This window comes from Heterodontus francisci, chromosome 8 (genome assembly GCF_036365525.1).
Source record: "Heterodontus francisci isolate sHetFra1 chromosome 8, sHetFra1.hap1, whole genome shotgun sequence".
Lineage (NCBI taxonomy): Eukaryota > Metazoa > Chordata > Chondrichthyes > Heterodontiformes > Heterodontidae > Heterodontus > Heterodontus francisci.
In genome coordinates, this window is record NC_090378.1 from 96,268,152 (window position 1) to 96,291,663 (window position 23,512).

The following is a 23,512-nucleotide window of genomic DNA, read 5'->3' on the forward strand; positions in this document are numbered from 1 at the left end:
TTGGAGGGATTCAAACATGGAGTTCAGGGAAAGATGGGCACAGATTTGGGAGTCGACAACATGTTCAAGGACTTTGGAGAGGAAAGGTAGGTTGGAGATGAGGTGGTAGTTTACAAGGACAGAGGGGTCAGATTGGATTTTTTGAGGAGAGGAGTGATGATAACAGATTTAGAGGGGAGGGGGTAGTACCTGAGGAGCGGAACCATTAACAATATCAGCTAATATGGACTCAGGAGGGGAAGTTGGGTGATCAACAATTCGGTGGGAATAGAGCCAAAGGAGTAGGAGGTGGGTCTCATGGACAAGTTCAGAGAGAGCAAGATAGGAGATGGAATTTGGAGAAAAATACTCGGGCAGTGGACAATGTTAAGGGAAGTTTGACTCGGTGGGCTAGGGAAATGGAGAGAAGTGGCAGCTGAAAGGATGATCTTCACGACAAAAATGTCCATGAGCTCTTTGCGCTTGTTGAAGGTGAGGGTGGAGGAGGCAGTGGAGCATGATTTAAGAAGATAGTTTGTGGTGGAAAAGAGAAGCCGGTGTTTATCTTTGTGTTCCATGAGCTCTTTGTGCTTGTTCCAAGATGATCTTTCAATAGTGAGCAGTTTTGGCAATAGAGAGCAGGACCCGATACTGTTTTATATGGTCCATCAGGATCTGGCAATTGAAGGTTAAACCAATTGTCCACCGCACATGTTCAAATCTACATCCTTGGACTTAAGGGAGAAGAGATGTGCAGTATTCAGGGGGGAAATACTAGGGTGAGAGGGAGTGATATTTTTAATGGGGACAAGGGCATCAAAGGTGGAGGAGAGGATGTGATTTAGCAGAACATGTCATGATGAATTGTTGGCCAAAGACTAGGTAGTTGAGAATTTGAAATTGCAGTGGTAAGTGACTTGAGGGAGAGTTTCTCCCCTCGCCACCCCCGCCTCCCCCCCCCCCCCCCCCCACCCCCCACAGGGCGGGCACAGAAAGAAATGGGGTCGGGAGGAGGAAGGGGAATGTGGATAGAGAGCAGAACAAGAAAATGATCATAGATGGCCTTATCAGTGCTAATTACGAAGGAAATAGCGAGGCCACATTTAATGGCAAGATCAAACGGGCGGCCGTGAATATGGGTAAGAGATTTAATATGGAGGGAGAGATTTAGGGACTGGAGGAAGGCAGTGAACTCAGAGGAGAGAGAGTATACTGAGGTCACCATTGACCAGAAACATAACTGGACCAGCCACATAAATACTGTGGCTAAAAAAAAGGTCAGAGGCTGGTACTTCTGCAGCGAGTAACTAACCTGACTGCCCAAAGCTTTTCCATCATCCACAAGGTGCCAATCAGAAGTGATAGAATACCCTCCACTTGCCTGGATGAGTGCAGCACCAACAACACTCAAGAGGCTCAACACCAGGCAGGACAAAGCAGCTCACTTGATTGGCACCCTGTCAACCACCTTAAACATTCACTTCCTCCACCAGCGACGAACCGTGGCTACAGTGTGTACCATCTGCAAGATACACTGCAGCAACTTGCCAAGCCTCCTTCAACAGCACCTCCCAAGCATGTAACCTCCAGCAGAACGACAAGGGCAGCAGCCACATGGGAACACCACCACCTGCAAGTTCTCCTCCAGGCCACACACCATCCTGACTTGGAGTTATATCGTCACTGTATCAAAATCCTGGAACTCCCTCCCTAACAGGACCATGGGAATACCTACACCACAAGGACTACAACGGTTCAAGAAGGTAGCTCCCCAGCACTTCCTCAAAGGGCAATTAAGGATGGGCAACAAATGTTGGCCTTGCCAGCAATGCCCACATCCCATGAACAAATAATTTAAAAAATGATTATTTGGGTTCCACACTGTATCAGATATTTCCAATATTCTAAAGTAAAAGTATTATTAACAGTATAAAATTTACTTAAGAGTATGGGCTGAATTTTCTGTCGGCTTTGGTGGTCCTGGCAACAGGCTGGAAAGCAGGTGCGACCCTGCCTGAGTCCTCTATCGGACCCCGGCCTAATTTAACTGCAAGTAGGCAATTAACAGCCCGCGTCAGGGATGCCATCCCTTTAAGGGGCAAAATCCTGCTCCAAGAGCTGCTGGACAGTCAGAAGATTGGCAGCTTAGTAGTAGCAGCATCTCCATCGGGGGCAGTGGCCACTGCTGGTACTGCAGGAGTCCCAGAGCAGCAAAAATGGAGGAGACCCCAGGACCAAGATGAGCAGGGTCGACATTGCCAGGGCCAGTCAGGCAGGTCCGGGTGGGGTTGCGGTTGTTGAGGGCGAGGGTTATCTTACTGCAGGGACAGCCATTGCCGCCAGGGCGCATTCCATGGGCCATCGATTGCCCCCAGCAGAGGGTTCCCTCCTGAGCTCACTAGGAGGCTACCAGGCCCTACCAACATTGGCTAAATGCCAGTGAAGGCAGGAGCTGGCTAATGGGCCACTTAAGTGGTTCAACTGGCCTTCCGCGGACTTAACGTTCACCACAGCGCCCGCCTGGGCAAAATAGCATGGGGGCAGGACAGTGTCCAGTATGCTGCCTGATGCCAACCATGCCATTTTGTGTGCCCCACCTCCCAGCCCGTCTCCAAGGACTGGATAAAATCTAGCCCTATGCTTCAATTCATGAACAAGATTTAAAAATGTATTAGTAAGTGCCAACAAAGGCATAAAGGAGTTAACAGGATTATTGATAAAAGAAAGCTGTCATTGTTTGTTGCAAGTTTGTTCTGTCTCAGTCATTACAACACCATCAAGGTTTTCCTGGCAGCCATAGCATTGCACACCAAAGCCGGCATTAAAATTAAAAGCTGATCACATTTTTCACTGCCTCAGACTACTTCAAGCTATTGCTCAGGATAGGTGGGACAGTCTGGGCTGCAGACCACCTTAATGTTGTGTCGATTTCACCTCATGTTGGGCAACAGCAGATGAGCTTACAAAGCAAACACATTTGTTTACTTTACATCTAGTAGGCTGACTGAGAATTGGCAAAAGTTGCCTGCAGAAAGTAGCTGACTTCAAAACTGATATTTGTCTTTAAAATATGAATCAAAATAGTAAACCTAAAAGCACAGATGGCAAGGACATTTGTGCAACAAATGATCTAGTCTTATTTTTAATCCAGTGAATGCCAATGCTGATTCCTTTCCAGCAGCAGTGCTTGACAAAATAGCAAAATGCTGATATTTGATTCCGTGTCAGATAAATTAATTGAACTTTTCTATTATCTTCTAAACTTGGGGAACCTTTACACAATGACTTTATCATGAATTTGGCAATATATTTATGTAATTGTTTTAATAATGTTCCATAGACTAAGGATTTCATCAATGCAGAACTTTTAGCAAAACTGTACTCCTCAGAGGACCAAAACACCTTGATGGAGGAGTCACCTGAACAGGCCCAACGACGTGATGAAGCGCTTCGCACGTACAATGCTATCAGTGAAGCACTGAATATTATTGGCGATATCAACACGAATACAATAACTGTTCCTTTGCCTCCTCCCGTGGATGATTCCTGGCTACATTCAGGGTCCAGGTATGAATGCAGACGTGACTGCTTAAGTGACAGCTTCCTGATTATTTGTCATCTATTCTATCTTAGTTTTTTAGGAAATTGTATTTATATATTTATTTAAAAATAACAAACAAAATGTTTGTTTCACAGAACAATAATTTAATAGTTATGCCCATGATTTCAAATTCCATAGTTAAATTTAAAAAATTTTGTTCTACAAATCTGGCTTTTTAACTTGAAGTCCTAGGTTTCACAATCAAGCTTGTTACTTCTCTTCATCCTGCACAACATATCAATGTCCTTTTGAACGATACACTGAGAATTTTATGGGACTGCAGAGTTTCAAGAAGGTGGCTTACTACCACCTTCTCAACGGGCAATTAAAGATGGCCAATAAATGCTGGCCGAGCCAGCAACGGTCACATCGCAAGAACGAATAAAAAAAAATCCTAAGGTGGCTCTACCCAGCCGCATTACTATGCCTTCACCTGAACCTCAGAAGTAAGCCCTACTGCACTTCTAGATTTGTTGTTGCCAGTTTTTCAAAAAAAATTATCTGTTGTGTTGTGGACCCAAATTTCTAACCCGCATATTTTATTTCTTATGCTACAGGACTCTTATTTGGGTAACTATCTCCACTCTGCTCATATATCCCGCTTCTTGAATTCTTTGGTTTTTCCCTTCCTACCTCATAGCTAGTTTGAATCCTTCCTCAATGCATTATGTGCCCTTTCTACAACAAAACAGCTACACCTCTGGTTTAGGTATAAGTGAAAGTCATCCCATTTGTAGAGCCTTTCCTGGTCCTAAAAGTGCTGCCAGTTTCCCAGGAATCAGAAACCTTCCCTTCTCCACCATCCTTCCAGCCATGGATTGACAATCTTAGTATTTCCCTGTCTGGAAGGAACTCAAAATTATCCTATTTTCATAGCTATGAGCCGTAGATATGTATATCTCAACTGAGCAGACTGTGCTCTCAGTCAGAGCAGTTAGCAATTTGAAGTGAGAGCAACCATAAATTTCTATAAAGAAATACTACAAATATAAAGTCTTCTATTTTTAATAGAAGACAGATTTCTGATTCATCATAATTGATTCATCCAAACCCGTTGAATTGTTTCAGAAATTGTTCTCAAAGATACTCCCTTCCCACTTCAGATAAGTCAAATAAAACCCCAGAATACTTTCGAACTTGACATCTGCATCCTTAATCAGTTGCCTTCCTTAGTGTGATATTTCCTTGACCCAAGAAGTTCAGTAACTTGTATTTTACGCAGTATTGCATCACTTGTATTTATTCTGATAACTCTCAATCCTGTTCCTAACAATTCACGCATCCATCACTTTTTAAAGGTGTCAGTTGACGCTATTGTTTTAGTTGGGTTCAATTCTAAATGCCCACTACTCTATAGGCTTAATTTGTACATTCATTTTCTAGTTCTATGCTCACAATACATGTCAAATTAGCAGAATTTTTAAAACATGGATAATGTCACCCATCAAACTACTTTTCCTAAATTAAAACAATTTTAGGTTCATAAATCTGGCTTTTTAACTTGAAGTCCTAGGTTTTATAGAATATGAATAGGTTTCAGAATCAAGCTTGTTACTCTTCTCTTAATCCTGCACAACCTATCAATGTCCTTTTGAAAGATACCTTGAAACTTTTATGGGAACAAATGTTTTGGTTCTTCTGTCTGTTCAGCAGAGATCATTGACATATAAATATTCTGTATCTAAAGCATTGTTGTTCAGCTTTTTTGGTGGAAATCCTGGCTCAAAACCATGTGACTTCCCTCCCTAAGTGGAACTTTGCAACCCTTATACTATCCAAACTGCTTTTTTGACCTTAAATAATCTCTAAATATTTTAGTCACCATCTGTTTTTCTCTGCAAGCATTTTCTGCAGTTTTTTTTGAAAGAACTAAATAGAAAGACTACAATATATAAGGAAACTCTAAATAATGGAAGTATTTTGCTATAAAATCTATAACATATAAATCACACTTTTTTCTTTATATAGCTTCCATCTTGGTTTTAAATAGGCTACATTACACTGTTGTATGTATTTGCTACCATATTTAAAGGCTAAAAAAACCCTTGAAGGTGGCTTTTAAAGCATTTAATATTTAAAATCTTAATGGCGATTTTTTTGTTAACCTCAAAATGAGGGACATTAGTGTTGGGGAATGAGTTATTTTTCCAGTCCAGTGTCCATTATCAATCATTCTTTAGTGAGGTAAAGCCTAAATCATAGAGGTAAAGTTCGCTGTATGTACCTCAGCACAGAGCTTAAATCTCAAAAGGAGAATTCCCAATTGAACTTGTATCAATGCTCTGTTTTCTATCATTTTGGTATTTATGATTGGGACTGTCTAGTTAGTTTCGTGCTGTCGGCTCCTAGCCATAAAGAATTGTTTTGAAACTGCCCAAACTCTTCACTTAGGACTGTTGCAACCATCAGGGATGAGGCTTTTGTTTTATCAGTTTGGACTCAGATACAGAATCCCAGAGGTGGATGGACAGAGTTCTTGCCTTTCCAATCTGTCCTGATTTATTATCATTTTCAAATGTAATACAATCTAGTGTGAAGAAACAAGAGTTACTTATGTTTAAAATAACAGTTATCCTGATATGATGGAGGAACAATAACTCTAAATAAACATAATTTATTGCAGAACTCTGCCTCCGAGTCCTACAACTCAGCGCTGGCAACTCATATCTGGTCATCCACCAGGCAGACCATCTGGACGAGGCCCTACCTCATCCACTCCACCAACAGGTGCCCCTCCCATCCCATCCCGTTCAGGCATTCACCCTTCTCTCTGTAGTCCCGGCAATACTGACTTACTTGGAAGTCCCCCGCAGATCCCTTCAAGGCCTGCACGTGGTCCCAACATCCCAAGGTAAGTAGATACTTTGTGCTCCAACCTCTTGATTATGTACTAGTCTTTACTTAAATCACTTCTGCAGTGCGGTGCTCTGATTCATCAATTTGACCATAATATGACATTGTTTCAGCTTACTTAATTAATTGCAGCAGATACAGAAAATCAGGTGAGAAATAAAGTTGCTTGATGTAAGTGTCCGGCAGGTGGAGAAATACAAACAATATTTAATTTGTTCCTGAAGCTTTGGGGATTTAAATTGGACAACTCCGAAAATGGGTGTGGGGATCACAGTATGCAATTAGCACGTGCTCATTCATTGCGATGCAGGCAGCATGTTAAATTTTAATTACCTACTGCTTTAAATGATTGCTGCATGCAGCCAGTGCTACCCATGCTGTTCATTGGCTACAAGTGTCAGCAGGGGGCCCAACACAGCAAGTGGCTCATGCTACTTAAAGGCAGCCTGCACCTCTTAAAGAAAAGGGGTATTGCTGCTGTGAGAAATTGTGGAAGGTCTTTGAAAAATGAATCTGTGCTGTAATACTTTTGAAGAATGGCTGAAAATGAGAGACAGCATACACCAAGGCTTTCTGACAATGCAGCGAAGGTCTCAGTGCAAGATGTAGAGAGAAGGAGCGATGTCCTGTAAGCGCTAAGAAGCAGGAAGTCCTCCAGTCACTGTGGGAAGAAGTAGCGGCAGACGTCAATACCAGGAGGGTAGCTCCAAGAACATGGATACAGTGCAGTAGAGAAAGAATACATGAGTTGTCATGGTGAGTAAGTTCAATCTTCAAATGGTATATCCTTCCAACTGCACTACTAGCCTCATCCACTGCTCAATACATTGTACCCCCATCACCCAACTAACAACAATCTTTATCAACCAGTACTCAACTCTTCAATTCATATGCTTTACCTCACCCTCACATGCTTAGTAATGTTGCAAGCTTCACGCCCACAACTCAACTCACATGCACTGGCAGCTATTCAAGCAGGACAATCACATCACCCAAATGTATTGTAGGGCGTTCACTGGCACGCTTCCATCTTTCTTGCAGGAAGAGGTGGTGCATAATAGGAGGCAGCAGAAAAGAGCTGGAGAAGGGCAACTGCACCTTCCTTTTATTCGTTCACGGGATGTGCGTGACGTTGGCAGGACCAGCATTTATTGTCCATCCCTAATTGCCCTTGAGAAGATGGTGATGAGCTGCCTTCTTGAAATGCTGCAGTCCGTGTGATGAAGAACTCCCACGGTGTTGTTAAGTAGGGAGTTGGATTTTGACCAAGCGACAATGAAGGAACGATATTTCCAAGTGGGGATGGTTGTGTTTTGGAGGGGAACTTGCAGGTAATGGTACTGTCCTTGACCTTTTAGGTGGCAGAGTTCATTGGTTTGGGCGATGCTGTTGAAGACAGTGCTGGCCATCATGGGAAGGGGCAACATTGAGGCCATTACCAGCAGCGGTGCTAAAGGGATCAGTGATAAGGGTACCTGCATTCCTAATGCTCCTTCCCTCTTCCCTTTTCTTGTCCATCCCCCAGTCTCTTCTGACTCGACCTCCAGATGATATAAGCATGCTATTCTTATGTTCTCTTCTCCCTTCACTACAGCCCAACTTTTATCCCTTTTTAATTTCAGATACCCAAGAACTGGATCCCTCCCAGTCAGAGGAAGAAGAGGAGGAAGACCGTGAAGATGAACAGACGCCATCACTCGATCTTACACTCGCAGCTGCCAGCTCAGAGATTGACACTAGGTGGCTAGAGGAGGGATCTGCATGTGGCGAAACACAGAACACAAGTGTGCAGGAGTCAGGGCAGGGGGAAAGGATAATGCAGATGCCAGCTCGCTGAAGGATGAGGTCGCACACTAGTTCTACTGCGGAGGAGTCAGATGAGGACTTTGATAGACTAGGCTACAGAAGAAGGCTGGTGGGTGTACATACCCAAATACTTGGTGCACTGGAAAGCCTGCTAGAAAGCCTGTGCCAAGGAGCATAGGGATGTCCAGCACCAACTTGGCACTGGGTGTTGTGGAGCGCTTGGAGCCCATCGTTTCCAACATCAAACGGATGGTCACCTCCATCAGCACATCTGTGGAACCCTCTACAATGCGGTGTCCGATGGTCGATGTCACAGCTTCCTTTGCAGCACAAAAAGCTTCCATCAAAGTTTTGAATGCTGTAGAGGAAGATCAAACTGCTGCCATCATGGCTCTGGATACCATTGTTTAAAAGGCTTACGTAGCATTACAGCAGTCCATCAATCTGTTTTCCATCAGATGAGTAGGCTGGCTGAAGCGCCACCCTGGGAGAGTGACAGTAGTTCCATGGAACACGAGCCTGCTGCTCTCTTTCAAGATGGCAGCATTCCTGCTCCCTCCCCACTGCTCCCACCCCACCACTCCACCAGTTCCCTTGTTGCATGGTGATGCAGTCTGAAGCTGAGCTCTCTAGGACCAAAGCTCCTCAGGGACATCCTCCAAGGCCATCTACAGCCTCAATTGAAGGTCAGCAGACGTCCAACACCCATGCTGCTGGGGAAGCACTACTTGGGAGCACTAGGAGAATGCATAAGGGGGATTAGTTTAATTTTGTATGCATTATATAATGACTGAATTTATAAAATTGGATTGGAATGTGCATTTCTGGTGGTTTTTAATTGTGTCTTGTCTTAAAAAGGACAATGTAATAGTCAGTGATAAAGGAGAGGTAAGGAATGTGGGACTGTTGGTGAATGGGGAGCTGTGGTTGAGGTTACTGGTATTGCTCATTAATTATTTAATCATGTAGAGCCTGGGAAGAAAGGGGCTGCCTACCTTGTCCCCTCCCTTCCTCTTCTTGCTCCTCCACTTCCTGTTGCACTTACTCCATTTTCTCCTCCTACTACTCTTGCTCCTAGTCCTCAGCTTATCACCTGATAGATGGTGGCAAGGACTGTTCCCTCATAATGGCTAGATTGTGCAGCATGAAGCCTACCGTAAATCGTGAGACCCACTCAGCTGAGTACTGCAGGGCTGCTCCAGAGTGGAAAAGTCAGCGGAAGCATTGCTTGAGGACGCTGATGATGTGTTCTGTAATGCTCCTTTTCGCAGCATGGCTCACATTGCAGACCTGCTGTGCACGCGTTTCGGACCGGAGTCATGAGCCATGTCATGAGTAGAAACTTTTGTCGCCCAGTAGCCACTTTGACTTGCCTTGGTGGGTCAAATACAGGTGGCACAAAAGACTCTTGCAGAATGAGGGAATCATGACTGCTGCCAGGTTAACAGGCATTGGCCTGCATGATGCATTGACTGTGGTCATATACCAGCTGCACATTGAGGGAGTGAGAAGAAGGCTGGTGGGTGTACATACCCAAATGCTTGGTGCACTGGAAAGCCTGCTAAAAAGCCTGTGTCAAAGAGCATAGAGAAGTCCAGCACCAACTTGGCACTGGGTGTTGTGCAGCGCTTGGAGCCCATCCTTTCCAACATGAAATGGATGGACGCCTCCATCAGCACATCTGTGGAACCCTCTATGATGCAGTGTCTGATGGCTTCGGCAGAAGAAGGTGGGTGTACATACCTTTGTGTTTATGAAAATGGCCAAGTCACATGGGATGCACGCAAGGGAATGTATGTGCAGTCAATGGCACCCTGCACCATGGGGAAGACTGCAATCCATACAAAGCCTTCTGTTCACTCTGCCTGCTTGTCTCTGGAAAGAGGACATAGCCTCAGTGACTTCCCTTATATAGCAGTGCACTGCAAACTGCGAGATGTTGCTTATATCTCCAGCAGCTGCAGCCCGGAAGGAGCCAGGCGCATGATTGTTAAGAGCCATGGTCACCTTAACATTCACAGACAGTGCTGTCCTTGCCCTGCTTTAGGCAGATTTTGACCACTTTGGTGAAATGAAAACATCTCAAGCATTGGTCCTCACTGAAGTTCAGGTGAGATAATTGTTTCCTGAAGACCTTTGGTGGATACAGCCTCCTGCTGAGAGCCCTTTCCCCTTCCTCCTTCTCCGAGCAGCTTATGCTCTACGTGGGTTCTCTCAATCATGTTCAGTTCCTAGAGGAAGGTCCACCAGGCTACCCATGACTGGAAGCAACCTATTTCCGTACAAGAGTTTAAATGATCAAGAAACTATTCCAGCACCAGCCAGACCTCCCTGTAGATTATGCAAACTTTAGCCAAATATAGGTAATCTCCAAAAACATGTACAATTGCACCAGTAGCCAAAAGAAATAATTAGCAATTAACCTATAATAGTTCATAATCTCTTTAAATAGTGCATGTGGTGGGTGGCATGTCCTGTCCACAAAAATCCAATCCAGCCAATTGCTGCCTCATCAGTCTACTTCCAATCACCAGCAAAGTGATGGATGATATTGTGTTATCAATATTATCAAGCAACACTTATTCAGCATTAACTTGTCCACCAATGCTCAACTTGGGTTCTGCCAGGACCACTAGGCTTCAGACCTCATTACAGCCTTGGTCCAAACATGAACAAAACAGCTGAATTCTAGAGGTTAGGTCAGAGTGACTGCCCTTGACATCAAGGCAGCATTTGACCAAGTGTGGCATCAAGGAGCCCTAGTAGAATTTAAGTCAATGGGAATCAGGACACTCCACTGGCTGGCTAGCACAAAGGAAGATGTTTGTGGTTGTTGGAAGTCAATCATTTCAGCCCCAGGACATCACTGCAGGATAGTGTCCTAGGCCCAACCACTTTCAGCTGCTTTATCAGTGCCTCCATCATAAGGTCAGAAGTGGAGATGTTCACTGATCATTGCACAGTATTCAGATCCATTCATAACTCTTCACGTAATGAAACTAATTAATAATCTTGTTGTAAAAGAACCTTTAAGGATGACCATAATATGATAACATTTTACATTATGTTCGAAAGTGAGGTAGTTCAATCTGAAGCCAGGGTGTTCAATTTGAACAAAGGAAATTATGAAGGTATGAGGGGCAAATTGGTTGAAGTGGATTGGGAAAATACATTAAAAGGTATGACAGTACATAGGCAATGGATAGTCTTTCAAGAAATATTACATAGTTTACACCAACTATACATCCCTTCAAGGCACAAAAACCCCAAAAGTAAAGGCAGTCAGCTGTGGATAATAAAGGAAGTTAAGGATTATATAAGATTAAAAGAAAAGGCCTATAAAGTTGTCAGAAATAGGACTAAACCTGAGGATTGGGAAGATTTTAGAATACAGCAAAAGGAGGACGAAGAAACTGATAAAGAAAGGGAGAATAGAATATGAATGTAAGTTAGCAAAAAATATAACGGACTGTAAAAGCTTCTACAGGTACGTAAAAAGGAAACATTTGGCTAAGACAAATGTGGGTCCATTACAGTCAGAGTCAGGAGAATTTATAATGTGGAATAGAAAAATAGCAAAGATGCTAAATGATTACTTTTTGTCTGTCTTCACTGAGGAAGGTACAAGAAATCTCCCAGAATTAGATATCTAAGGGATTAGGAGGTATGAGGAATTGAAGGAAATTACTATTAGTAAGAAGGTTGTATTGGAGAAATTAATGGTGTTGAAGGTTAAGTCCCAGGACCTGATATTCTACATCCCAGAGTGTTGAAAGAGGTAGCTCTTCCAAAATTCTATAGACTGTGGAGTGGTTCTTGCAGATTTGAAGGTCATAAATGTCACCCCACTGTTTAAGAAGGGAGGGAGAGAGAAAACAGAGAATTACAGACCTGTTAGTCTTACATCAGAATCTATTCCAAAAGATGTGATAAATGGACACTTGGATAATAATGATCTGATTGGGCATAGTCAACATGGATTTATGAATGGGAAATCATGTTTGACGAACCTGTTAGAGTTTTTTGAAGCTGTTACTAACAGAATTGATAAAGGGGAGTCAGTGAACATGGTATACTTGAATTTTCAGAAGGCTTTTGATAAAGTCCCCCCACAGGAGGTTGGTTAGCAAAATTAAAGCACATGGGATAGGAGGTAATATACTGGCATGGATTAAGGATTAATTAACAGGCAGAAAGCAGAGAGTAGATATAAATAGGTCATTCTCACATTGGCAGGCTGTGACTAGTGGGATGCCACAGGGATCAGTGCTTGGGCCTCAGCTGTTCACAATATATATCAATGATTTGGATGTGGGGGCCAAATGTAGAATTTCCAAGTTTGCGGATGACACAAAACTAGGTGGGAATGTGTGTTTTGAGGAAGATGCAAAGCCGCTTCATGGGGATTTGGACAGACAGTGAGTGGGCAAAAACGTGGCAGATGGAATATAATGTGGAAAAATGTGAGGTAATCTACTTTGGTAGATTAGATTAGAGATACAGCAGTGAAACAGGCCCTTCGGCCCACCGAGTCTGTGCCGAACATCAACCACCCATTTATACTAATCCTACACTAATCCCATATTCCTACCAAACATCCCCACCTGTCCCTATATTTCCCTACCACCTACCTATACTAGTGACAATTTATAATGGCCAATTTACCTATCAACCTGCAAGTCTTTTGGCTTGTGGGAGGAAACCGGAGCACCCGGAGAAAACCCACGCAGACACAGGGAGAACTTGCAAACTCCACACAGGCAGTACCCGGAATTGAACCCGGGTCCCTGGAGCTGTGAGGCTGCGGTGCTAGCCACTGTGCCGCCCTTTTTCTTTCTTTTTTTCTTTTAAAAGACAGGCATAACTAGGACCCATGCGGGTACCCATAGCGACACCTTTTAGATTAAATTAGAGATACAGCACTGAAACAGGCCCTTCGGCCCACCGAGTCTGTGCCGAACATCAACCACCCATTTATACTAATCCTACACTAATCCCATATTCCTACCAAACATCCCCACCTGTCCCTATATTTCCCTACCACCTACCTATACTAGTGACAATTTATAATGGCCAATTTACCTATCAACCTGCAAGTCTTTTGGCTTGTGGGAGGAAACCGGAGCACCCGGAGAAAACCCACGCAGACACAGGGAGAACTTGCAAACTCCACACAGGCAGTACCCGGAATTGAACCCGGGTCCCTGGAGCTGTGAGGCTGCGGTGCTAACCACTGCGCCACTGTGCCGCCCAGGGGTAACAGATGTTCAGAATAGTTCTTAAATGGTAAGAGATTAAAAAGTGTAGATGTACAAAGGGATCTGGGTGTCCTTGTCAGTAAGTCACTGAAAGCTAACATGCAGGTACAGCAAGAAATTAAGAAGACTAATGGTATGTTAGCGTTTATCGCAAGAGGATTTGAGTACAGGAGTAGTGAAGTCTTGCTTCAATTGTGTAGAACCGGTTAGACCGCACTTGGAGTACTGTGTGCAGATTTGATCCCCTTACCTTCGGAAGGATATTATTGCCATAGAGGGAGAGCAACGAAGGTTCACCAAACTTGTTCTCAGGATGGCGGGACTGTCCTATGAAGAGAGATTGGGGAAACTGGGCCTGTATTCTCTAGAGTTTCGAAGAATGAGAGGTGATCTCACTGAAACCTATAAAATACTTAAAGGGATACATAGGGTAGATGCAGCTAAGATGTTTACCCTGGCTGGGGAGTCTAGAACCAGGCTCACAGAATTTCAAAATAAGGGGGAAGCCACTTAGGACAGAGATGAGGAGAAATTTCTTTACTGAGAGTTTACTCAATGTAATTCTCTCAATGGGAATCAGGACACTCCACTGGCTGGCTGGCATGAAGGAAGATGGTTGTGGTCGTTGGAGGTCAATCATCTCAGCCCCAGGACATCACTGCAGATAATTACCACTAGTCACTGCACTGAGTGCTGCTGGAGGGCATAGAATGTGAATAAGGGAGTTTGGTAAGTGAGTGGATTTTAAGGGTTAATTTCTCTAAATTCTAGTTTTTATTTTGTTTACAATTAGCAATTAACTGAAATTGCTGTTTAAGAGGCCAGTGAGGTTTCATACAGTTTTAAACAGGGGTATACAAGCTCTCTGAGAGTAGCCGTAGCTAGTTAATTAGATAGTTAGCTTAAACTGGTTTCTGTGCTCTAGCAGAGCTGACATCATTATTTTCAGAGAGTATAAATTCAGGGGAATCTCAGTGCTGCTTGTCTGGACGACACAGAGTGTGAAGAAGGGAGTTTGGTCAGGAGGGGAACTATATATTAATTAAGAAAAAATAAATTTAATTAAATTAACACAATAAAGATGGCAAGACAGGTGATGTGTTGCGGCTGCAGTATGTGAGAGCTCCTGGATACCACGGCAAATTATGGCAACCACGATGCAGTAAGTGCCTGCAGCTTGAGGAGCTTCAGCTCAGAGTCACTGAGCTGGAGGCCAAGCTGCAGTCACTGCAATGTATCAGGGAAGGGGAATGTTACCCAGACACTTTGCTCCAGAAGTCAGTCACACCCCTTAGGATAGGGTCACCTGTTTTGGTCAGTGGTCAGGGACAGGAGGGTGTGACTGCAAGTCAGGCAGATAAAGGGATTGAGAAGCTGGGAGTGGTGGAGCCTCAGGCCTTGAATTTGAGCAATTGGTTCGAGGTTCTTGCAGCTTGTATGGCCAAGAGCGAGGGCTGTAGTGTGGATGAGCAGACTGAGCATGGCACCATGGTACAGGAAGCCATTCAAGTACGGGGAGCAAAAAGGAAAGTAGTGGTAGTAGGGGACAGTATAGTGAAGGTGATTAACACTGTTCTCTTCAGCAAAGAGCGAGAGTCCAGAAGGCTGTGTTGCTTGCCCGGTGCCAGGGTTCGGGGCATCTGCTCAGGGCTGGAGAGGAACTTAAAGTGGGAGGGGTAGGATCGAGTCGTCATGGTCCATGCAGGTGCCAGCGACATAGGCAGGACAAGGAAGGAGGTTCTGCATAGTCAGTATGAGGAACTATGCACCAAATTAAGAAACAGAACCTCAAAGGCGGTAATCTCCGGATTATTACCTGAGCCATGTGCAAATTGGAGTAGGGCAAATAAGATTAGAGAAACGAATGCATGGCTCAAAGATTGGTGTGGGAAAAGTGGATTCCAGTTCATGGTGCACTGGTACCAGTACTGGGGAAAGTGGAGGCTGTACCGTTGGGATGGTCTACACCCGAACTGTGCTGAGATTAGTATTCTAGTGACCTGCATAACTAGGGAAGTAGAGAGGGTTTTAAACTAAATAGTGGGGGCAAGGGATCAAATTTGGGAAGATGTGGTAAATCAAAGAGTAGAGACAAGGCAAGAGAGAAAGGTATTAATATGGGAAAAGATAACCAGACTGTGACAGGAAGGGACAGCGAGAACAAATCTAAGAGTATATCAGCAGACAAGGCGAGAGGTTACAAAAATAATAAAAGGACAAAACTAAAGGCTCCATATCTGAATTCACATACCATTCAAAACAAAACAGATGGACTGATAGTGCAAATAGAAATAAATAAGTACGATTGGATAGCCATTACAGAGATATGGCTGCAAGATGACATAGATTGAGACCTGAATATTAAAGGGTACATTACATTTAGGAAGGACAGGAAGCTAGGAAAAGTTGGAAGGGTGGCTCTTAATTAATGATGGTATTAGCGCAATAGAGACGGGTGACCTAAGTTTAGGAAACCAGGATGTAGAAGCGGTTTGGGTCGAGATGAGAAATGATAAAGGCTAGAAGTCACTTGTGGGAGTGGTGTACAGACCCCCTAACAGTAACCACACTGTAGGATGGGGTGAAAGGAAGAGATAATTGGTGCTTGTTAGAAAGATACGGCGATAAACATGGGGGATTTTAATCTACATGTAGACTGGAAAAATCAGATAGGCAAAGGCAGCCTAGATGAGGAATTCATAGAATGTTTTCGGGATAGTTTCTGAGAACAGCACGTTCTGGAGCCATCCAGAGAACAAACTATACTCGACCTGGTATTGTGCAATGAGCGAGGAGTAGTTAATGATCTCATAGTGAAGGCGCCCCTAGGTAGCCGCAATCATAACATGATTGCATTTTACATTCAGTTTGAGGGAGAGGAGAGTGGATCTAAGACTAGTATTTTAAACTTAAATAAGGGCAATTATGAGGGCATGAAAGCAGAGCTTGCAATAGTGAACTGACAAAGTAGGTTAAGGGATAGGTTAATAGAGATGCAGTGGCAGATATTTAAGGGGATATTTCAGAATACACAGAATAAATATATTCCAACGTAAAAGAAAAATTCCAAGAGGAGGACCCACCATCTGTGGTTAACTCAAAAAGTTAAAGATAGTATCAAACTTAAAGAAAAAGCATATAATTGCACAAATTGGGTGGAAGGTCAGAAGATTGGACAGAATATAAAAAAAACAGCAAAGAACAACTAAAAGATTAATAAGGAAGGAAAAATTAGAGTCCGAGAGAAATCTGGCAAAAAATATAAAGACAGATATAGTTTCTATAGATATTTGAAAAAGAAAAGTTAACAAAGTGAGCATTGGTCCTATAGAAAGTGAGTCTGGGGAATTAATAAGGGAAAATAAGGAGATGGCAGATGAATTGAACAGGTATTTTGCATCAGTCTTGACCATAGAAGATGCAAGTAAAATCCCAGAAATAGCTACAAGTCTGGAAATGGAAGGGAGGGAGGAACTCAAGAAAATTACAATCACCAGGGAATTGGTACTGAGCAAATAGCTGGAACTGCGGGCTGACAAGTCCCCGGGTCCTGATGGACTTCATCCTAGCCTCTTAAAAGAAGTGCTTAGTGAGATAGTTGATACATTGGTTTTAATTTTCCAAAACTCCCTATATTCAGGGAAGGTTCCATTGGATTGGAAAATAGCCAATGTAACTCGTTTATTCAAAAAGGAAGACAGAAAGCAGGAAACTACAGGCCAGTTAGCTTAACATCTGTCATAGGGAAAATGTTAGAAGCTATTGTTAAAGATGTTATAGTAGGGCACTTCGAAAAATTCAAGGTAATCTGGCAAAGTCAACACGGTTTTGTGAAAGGGAAATCATGTTTAACCAATTTATTGGAGTTCTTTGAAGAAGTAACATGTGCTGTGGATAAAAGGGAACTGGTGGATGTACTGTACATAGATTTCCAGAAGGTATTTTATAAGGTGCCACATCAAAGGTTATTGCAGATAATAAAAGTGCATGGTGTAGGGGGTAACATATTGGCCTGGATGGAAGATTGGCTAGCGAACAGGAAACAGAGAGTAGGCATAAATGGTTCATTTTCTGGTTTGCAAATGTAACGAGTGGTGTGCCACAAGGATCAGTGCTGGGGCCTCAACTTTTTACTGTTTTATATAAATGACTGAGATGAAGGGACCAAGGGTATGGTGGCTAAATTTGCTGATGACACAAAGATAAGTAGGAAAGTAAGTTGTGAAGAGACATAAGGAGGCTACAAAGGGATATTGATAGGTTAAGTGAGTGAGCAAAGATCTGGCAAATGGAGTATAATATGAGAAAATGTGAAATTGTCCATTTTGGCAGGAAGAATAAAAAAGAAGCATATTATCTAAATGGTGCTAGTTTGCAGAGCTCTGAGATGCAGAGGGATCTGGGTGCCCTACTGCATGACTCGCAAAAGGTTAGTATGCAGGTACAGCAAGTAATTAGGAATGTTAATAGAATGTTATCATTTATTGTTAGGGGAATTGAATACAGGGGCTCTGACACAAATTTCCAAATCCCCTCTGGCCACAGGAGAGGTACCAGAGGACTGGAGGACAGCGAATGTGGTACCATTATTCAAGAAGGGTAGCAAGGATAAACCAGGTAATTACAGGCTGGTGAGTCGAACATCAGTGGTTGGGAAACTATTGGAAAAAATTCTGAGGAACAGGATTAATCTCCACGTGGGGAGGCAGGGATTAATCAGGGATAGTCAGCATGGCTTTGTCAGGGGAAGGTCTTGTCTCACTAACTTGATTGAATTTTTCGATGTGGTGACTAGATGTGTAGATGAGGGTAAAGCAGTTGATGTAGTCTCATGGACTTAAGTAAGGTTTTTGATAAGGTCCTGCATGAGAGATTGTTTAAGAAGGTAAGAGCCCATGGGATCCAGGGCAATTTGGCACATTGGATTCAAAATTGGCTTAGTGGCAGGAGGCAGAGGGTGATGGTCGAGGGTTGTTTCTGTGAGGGGAAGCCTGTGACCAGTGGTGTACCGCAGGGATCGGTGCTGGGACCCTTGTGGTTTGTAGTATACATTAATGATTTAGACCTAAATATAGGAGGTATGATCAGTAAGTTCGCGGATGACACGAAAATTGGTGGTGTCGTAAATAGTGAGGAAGAAAGCCTTAGATTACTGGATGAGAAAGATGGGCAGAGCAGTGGCAAATGGAATTTAATCCTGAGAAGTGTGAAGTGATGCATTTTGGGAGGACTAACAAGGCAAGGAAATATACAATGGATGGTAGGACCCTAGGAAGTACAGAAGGTCAGAGGGACCTTGGTGTACTTGTCCATACATCACTAAAGGCAGCAGCACAGGTAAATAAGGTGGTTAGGAAGGCATATGGGATATTTGCCTTTATTAGCCGATGCATAGAATATAAGAGCAGGGAGGTTATGATGGAGCTGTATACGACGCTAGTTAGGCCACAGCTGGAGTACTGTGTACAGTTCTGGGCACCACACTAGGAAGGATGTGATTGCACTGGAGAGGTGCAGAGGAGATTCACCAGGATGTTGCCTAGGCTGGAGCGTTTCAGCTATGAAGAGAGACTGAAAAGGCTCGGGTTGTTTTCCTTAGAGCAGACAAGGCTGAGGGGGGACATGATTGAGGTGTACAAAATTGTGAGGGGCATTGATAGATTAGATAAAAATAAACTTTTTCCCTTAGCAGAGGGGTCAAAAACCAGGGGGGCATAGATTTAAGATAAGGGGCAGGAGGTTTAGAGAGGATTTGAGGAAATCTTTTTTCACCCAGAGGGTGTTTGGAATCTGGAACGCACTACCTGAAGAGAAGGTAGAAGCAGGAACCCTCACAACATTTAACAAGTATTTAGATGAGCACTTGAAATGCCATAGCATACAAGGCTACAGGCCAAGTGCTGAAAAATGGGATTAGAATAGGCAGGTGCTTGATGGCCGGCACAGACATAATGGGCTGAAGGACCTGTTTCTGTGCTGTATGACTCTATGACAAAAGCCGGGAGGTTATGCTTCAGCTATACAGGGTATTGGTGAGACCACATCTGGAGTACTGTGTACAGTATTGGTCTCCTTATTTAAGGAAGGATATAAATGAATTGGAAGAAGTTCACAGAAGGTTTACTAGACTAATACCTGGAATGGGCAGGTTGTCTTATAAGGAAAAGTTGGACAGGCTAGGCTTGTATCCGCCGGAGTTCAGAAGAGTAAGAGGCGATTTGATTGAAACATATAAGATTCGGAGGGGTCTTGACAGGGTGGATGTGGAAAGGATGTTTCCTCTTGTGGGCGAATCTAGAACTAGGGGTCTCTGTTTAAAAATAAGGGGTCGCCTATTTAAGACAGAGATGAGAAATTTTGTCTCTCAGAGGGTCATGAGTCTTTGGAACTCTCTTCCTCAAAAGGCAACGGAATCAGAGTCTTTGAATATTTTAAGACAGAGGTAGATAGATTTTTGATAACCAAGGGGGGGGTGGAAGGTTATCGGGCGTAGGCAGGAATGTGGAGTTGAGGTTACAATCAAATCAGCCATGATCTTGTGGAATGGCGGAGCAGGCTCGCGGGGCCGAGTGGCCGACTCCTGCTCCTAATTAGTATGTTCATAAATACTGTGGTTACAAGAGCAGATCAGAGGTTGGGAATTCTCCGGCGAGTAACCCGCCTCCTGACTCCCCACAGCCTGTCCACCATCTGCAAGGCACAAGTCAGGAGTGTGATGGAATGCTCTCCACTTACCTGGATGAATGTGACTCCAACAACACTCAAGAAGCTCAACACCATCCAGAACAAAGCAGCCCGCTTGATCAGCACCTCATCCGCCACTTTAAACATTTACTCCCTCTACCATTGACACACAGTGGCAGCAGTGTGTACCATTTACACGATGCACTGCAGCAACTCGCCAAGGCTCCTTCAACAGCACTTTCAAAACCTGCGATCTCTACCACCTAGAAGGACAAGGGCAGCAGACGCATGTGAACACCACCACATGAAAGTTCTGCTGCAAGTCACACACGATCCTGACTTGGAAGTATTTCGCTGTTCGTACAGTGTCGCTGAGTCAAAATCCTGAAACGTCCTCCCTAACAGCACTATGGGTGTACCTACACTACATGAACTGCCACAGTTCAAATAAGTGGCTCACCACCACCTTATCAAGAGCAATTACAGATGGGCAATAAATAATAATAAAAACAAAAAGTGCTGGATATACTCAGCAGGTCCAGCTGCATCTTTGGAGAGAGAAGCAGAGTTAACGTAAGGAACTTAAGCAAGGAGTCAGGAGGGCTAAAAGGGGTCATGAAAAGTCATTGGCAAACAGGATTAAGGAAAATCCCAAGGCTTTTTATACGTATATAAAGAGCAAGAGGGTAACCAGGGAAAGGGTTGGCCCACTCAAGGACAGAGAAGGGAATCTATGTGTGGAGCCAGAGGAAATGGGCGAGGTACTAAATGAGTACTTTGCATCAGTATTCACCAAGGAGAAGGACTTGGTGGATAATGAGACTAGGGAAGGGAGTGTAGATAGTCTCAGTCATCTCATTATCAAAAAGGAGGAGGTGTTGGGTGTCTTGCAAAGCATTAAGGTAGATAAGTCCCCAGGGCCTGATGGGATCTACCCCAGAATACTGAGGGAGGCTAGGGAAGAAATTGCTGGGGCCTTGACAGAAATCTTTGCATCCTCATTGGCTACAGATGAGGTCCCAGAGGACTGGAGAATAGCCAATGTTGTTCCTTTGTTTAAGAAGGGTAGCAAGGATAATCCAGGAAATTATAGGCCGGTGAGCCTTACGTCAGTGGTAGGGAAATTATTAGAGAGGATTCTTCGGGACAGGATTTACTCCCATTTGGAAACAAATGGACTTATTAGCAAGAGGCAGCATGGTTTTGTGAAGGGGAGGTCATGTCTCACTAATTTGATTGAGTTTTTTGAGGAAGTGACGAAGATGATTGATGAAGGAAGGGCAGTGGATGTTATCTATATGGACTTCAGTAAAGCCTTTGACAAGGTCCCTCATGGCAGACTGTACAAAAGGTGAAGTCACACGGGATCAGAGAGGAGCTGGCAAGATGGATACAGAACTGGCTCGGTCATAGAAGACAGAGGGTAGCAGTGGAAGGGTGCTTTTCTGAATGGAGGGATGTGACTAGTGGTGTTCAGTAGGGATCAGTGCTGGGACCTTTGCTGTTTGTAGTATATATAAATGATTTGGAGGAAACTGCAGCTGGTCTTATTAGTAAGTTTGCGGACGACACAAAGGTTGGTGGAGTTGCGGACAGTGATGAGGATTGTCAGAGGATACAGCAGGATATAGACCGGTTGGAGACTTGGGCGGAGAAATGGCAGATGGAGTTTAATCTGGACAAATGTGAGGTAATGCATTTTGGAAGGTCTAATGCAGGTGGAAATTATACAGTAAATGGTAGAACCCTTAGGAGTATTGACAGGCAGAGAGATCTGGGCGTACAGGTCCACAGGTCACTGAAAGTGGCAACGCAGCTGGATAAGGTAGTCAAGAAGGCATACGGCATGCTTGCCTTCATCGGTCGGGGCATAGAGTATAAAAATTGGCAAGTCATGGTGCAGCTGTACAGAACCTTAGTTAGGCCACACTTTGAATATTGTTTGCAATTCTGGTCGCCACACTACCAGAAGGACGTGGAGGCTTTGGAGAGGGTACAGAAGAGGTTTACCAGGATGTCTGGTCTGGAGGGCATTAGCTATGAGGAGAGGTTGGATAAACTCGGATTGTTTTCACTGTAACGATGGAGGTGGAGGGGCGACATGATAGAGGTTTACAAAGTTATGAGCGGCATGGACAGAGTGGATAGTCAGAAGCTTTTCCCAGGGTGGAAGAGTCAGTTACTAGGGGACATAGGTTTAAGGTGAGAGGGGCAACGTTTAGAGGGGATGGACAAGGCAAGTTCTTTACACAGAAGGTGGTGAGTGCCTGGAACTTGTCGCCGGGGGAGGTGGTGGAAGCAGGTACCATAGAGACGTTTAAGAGGCATCTTGACAAATACATGAATAGGAAGGGAATAGAGGGATACGGACCCCGGAAGTGCAGAAGGTTTTAGTTTAGGCGGGCATCAAGATCGGCGCAGGCTTGGAGGGCCGAATGGCCTGTTCCAGTGCTGTACTGTTCTTTGTACTTTGTGTCTTTTCATCAGAACGGGCAATAAACACTGGCTTTGCCATCCCATGAACGAATTTTAAAAAATTCTTTTCAGATCGTGTTCAGCTGTGCGAGGTTAACAGGGTGTTGGCTGGTCTGTAAAGTTCAAGAATGGCAACATTGGTATCAAACCAGCATTACATTTCAATTTAAGTCATCAGCTTGCTGCTCTGCATGTTGCTGGGGGTGGTAGGCACATCCGCGCAGTCCTCTTTCCCAAGATGCGTGCACCTGCATCTTGGCCCCCATTTTCAATCATTAAGTGACTGCATAGGGCCTAAGAAATGGGTGCTATACACAACTCAATTTAGCCTCCTTGGTGTTTAATTTTATTCTCTTAAAATAATCCATGTAAACATCCTTCTAATCAGCCTGAAACAAAGTAGTTGCAAATATTAAATGAAATTGGTGATCTGATTATAGCTCTTAGGAACACAGGAAATGGGAGCAGGAGTCTGCCATTTGGCCCCTCGAGCCTGCTCTGCCATTCAACTAGATCATAGCTGATCCTCTATTTCAATGCCATTTTCCAGCACTATCCCCATATCCCTTGATATCTTTAATATCTAGATATCTGTCAATCTCTGTCTTGAATATCCTGAATGACTGAGCCTCCACAACCCTCTGGGGTAGAGAATTACAAAGATTCACCACCCTCTGAGTGAAGAAATTCCTCCTCATCTCAGTCCTAAGTGGCCTACCTTTTATTGGAATAAAAACAAGAAATGTTGGAAACACTCAGCAGGTCTGGCAGCATCCGTGGAAAGAGAAGCAGCATTAACGTTTCAGGTCAGTGACCCTTCAGAACTAGCAGGTATTAGAAATGTGAAAGGTTTTAA

General features: G+C 43.8%; 1 protein-coding gene across 4 annotated transcripts in view; it reads left to right on the plus strand.

Annotated features, from left to right (window-relative positions):
- dnm3a (dynamin 3a) overlaps positions 1 to 23,512 on the plus strand; it is a 369,313-nt gene that overhangs the window by 281,834 nt on the left and 63,967 nt on the right. For all 4 annotated transcript variants that reach the window (XM_068037799.1, XM_068037795.1, XM_068037794.1 and 1 more), the window contains 2 exons: positions 3,320 to 3,546; positions 6,204 to 6,431. In XM_068037799.1, the coding sequence (XP_067893900.1) occupies positions 3,320 to 3,546; positions 6,204 to 6,431 (455 nt within the window). The remainder of the gene's footprint in view (positions 1 to 3,319; positions 3,547 to 6,203; positions 6,432 to 23,512) is intronic.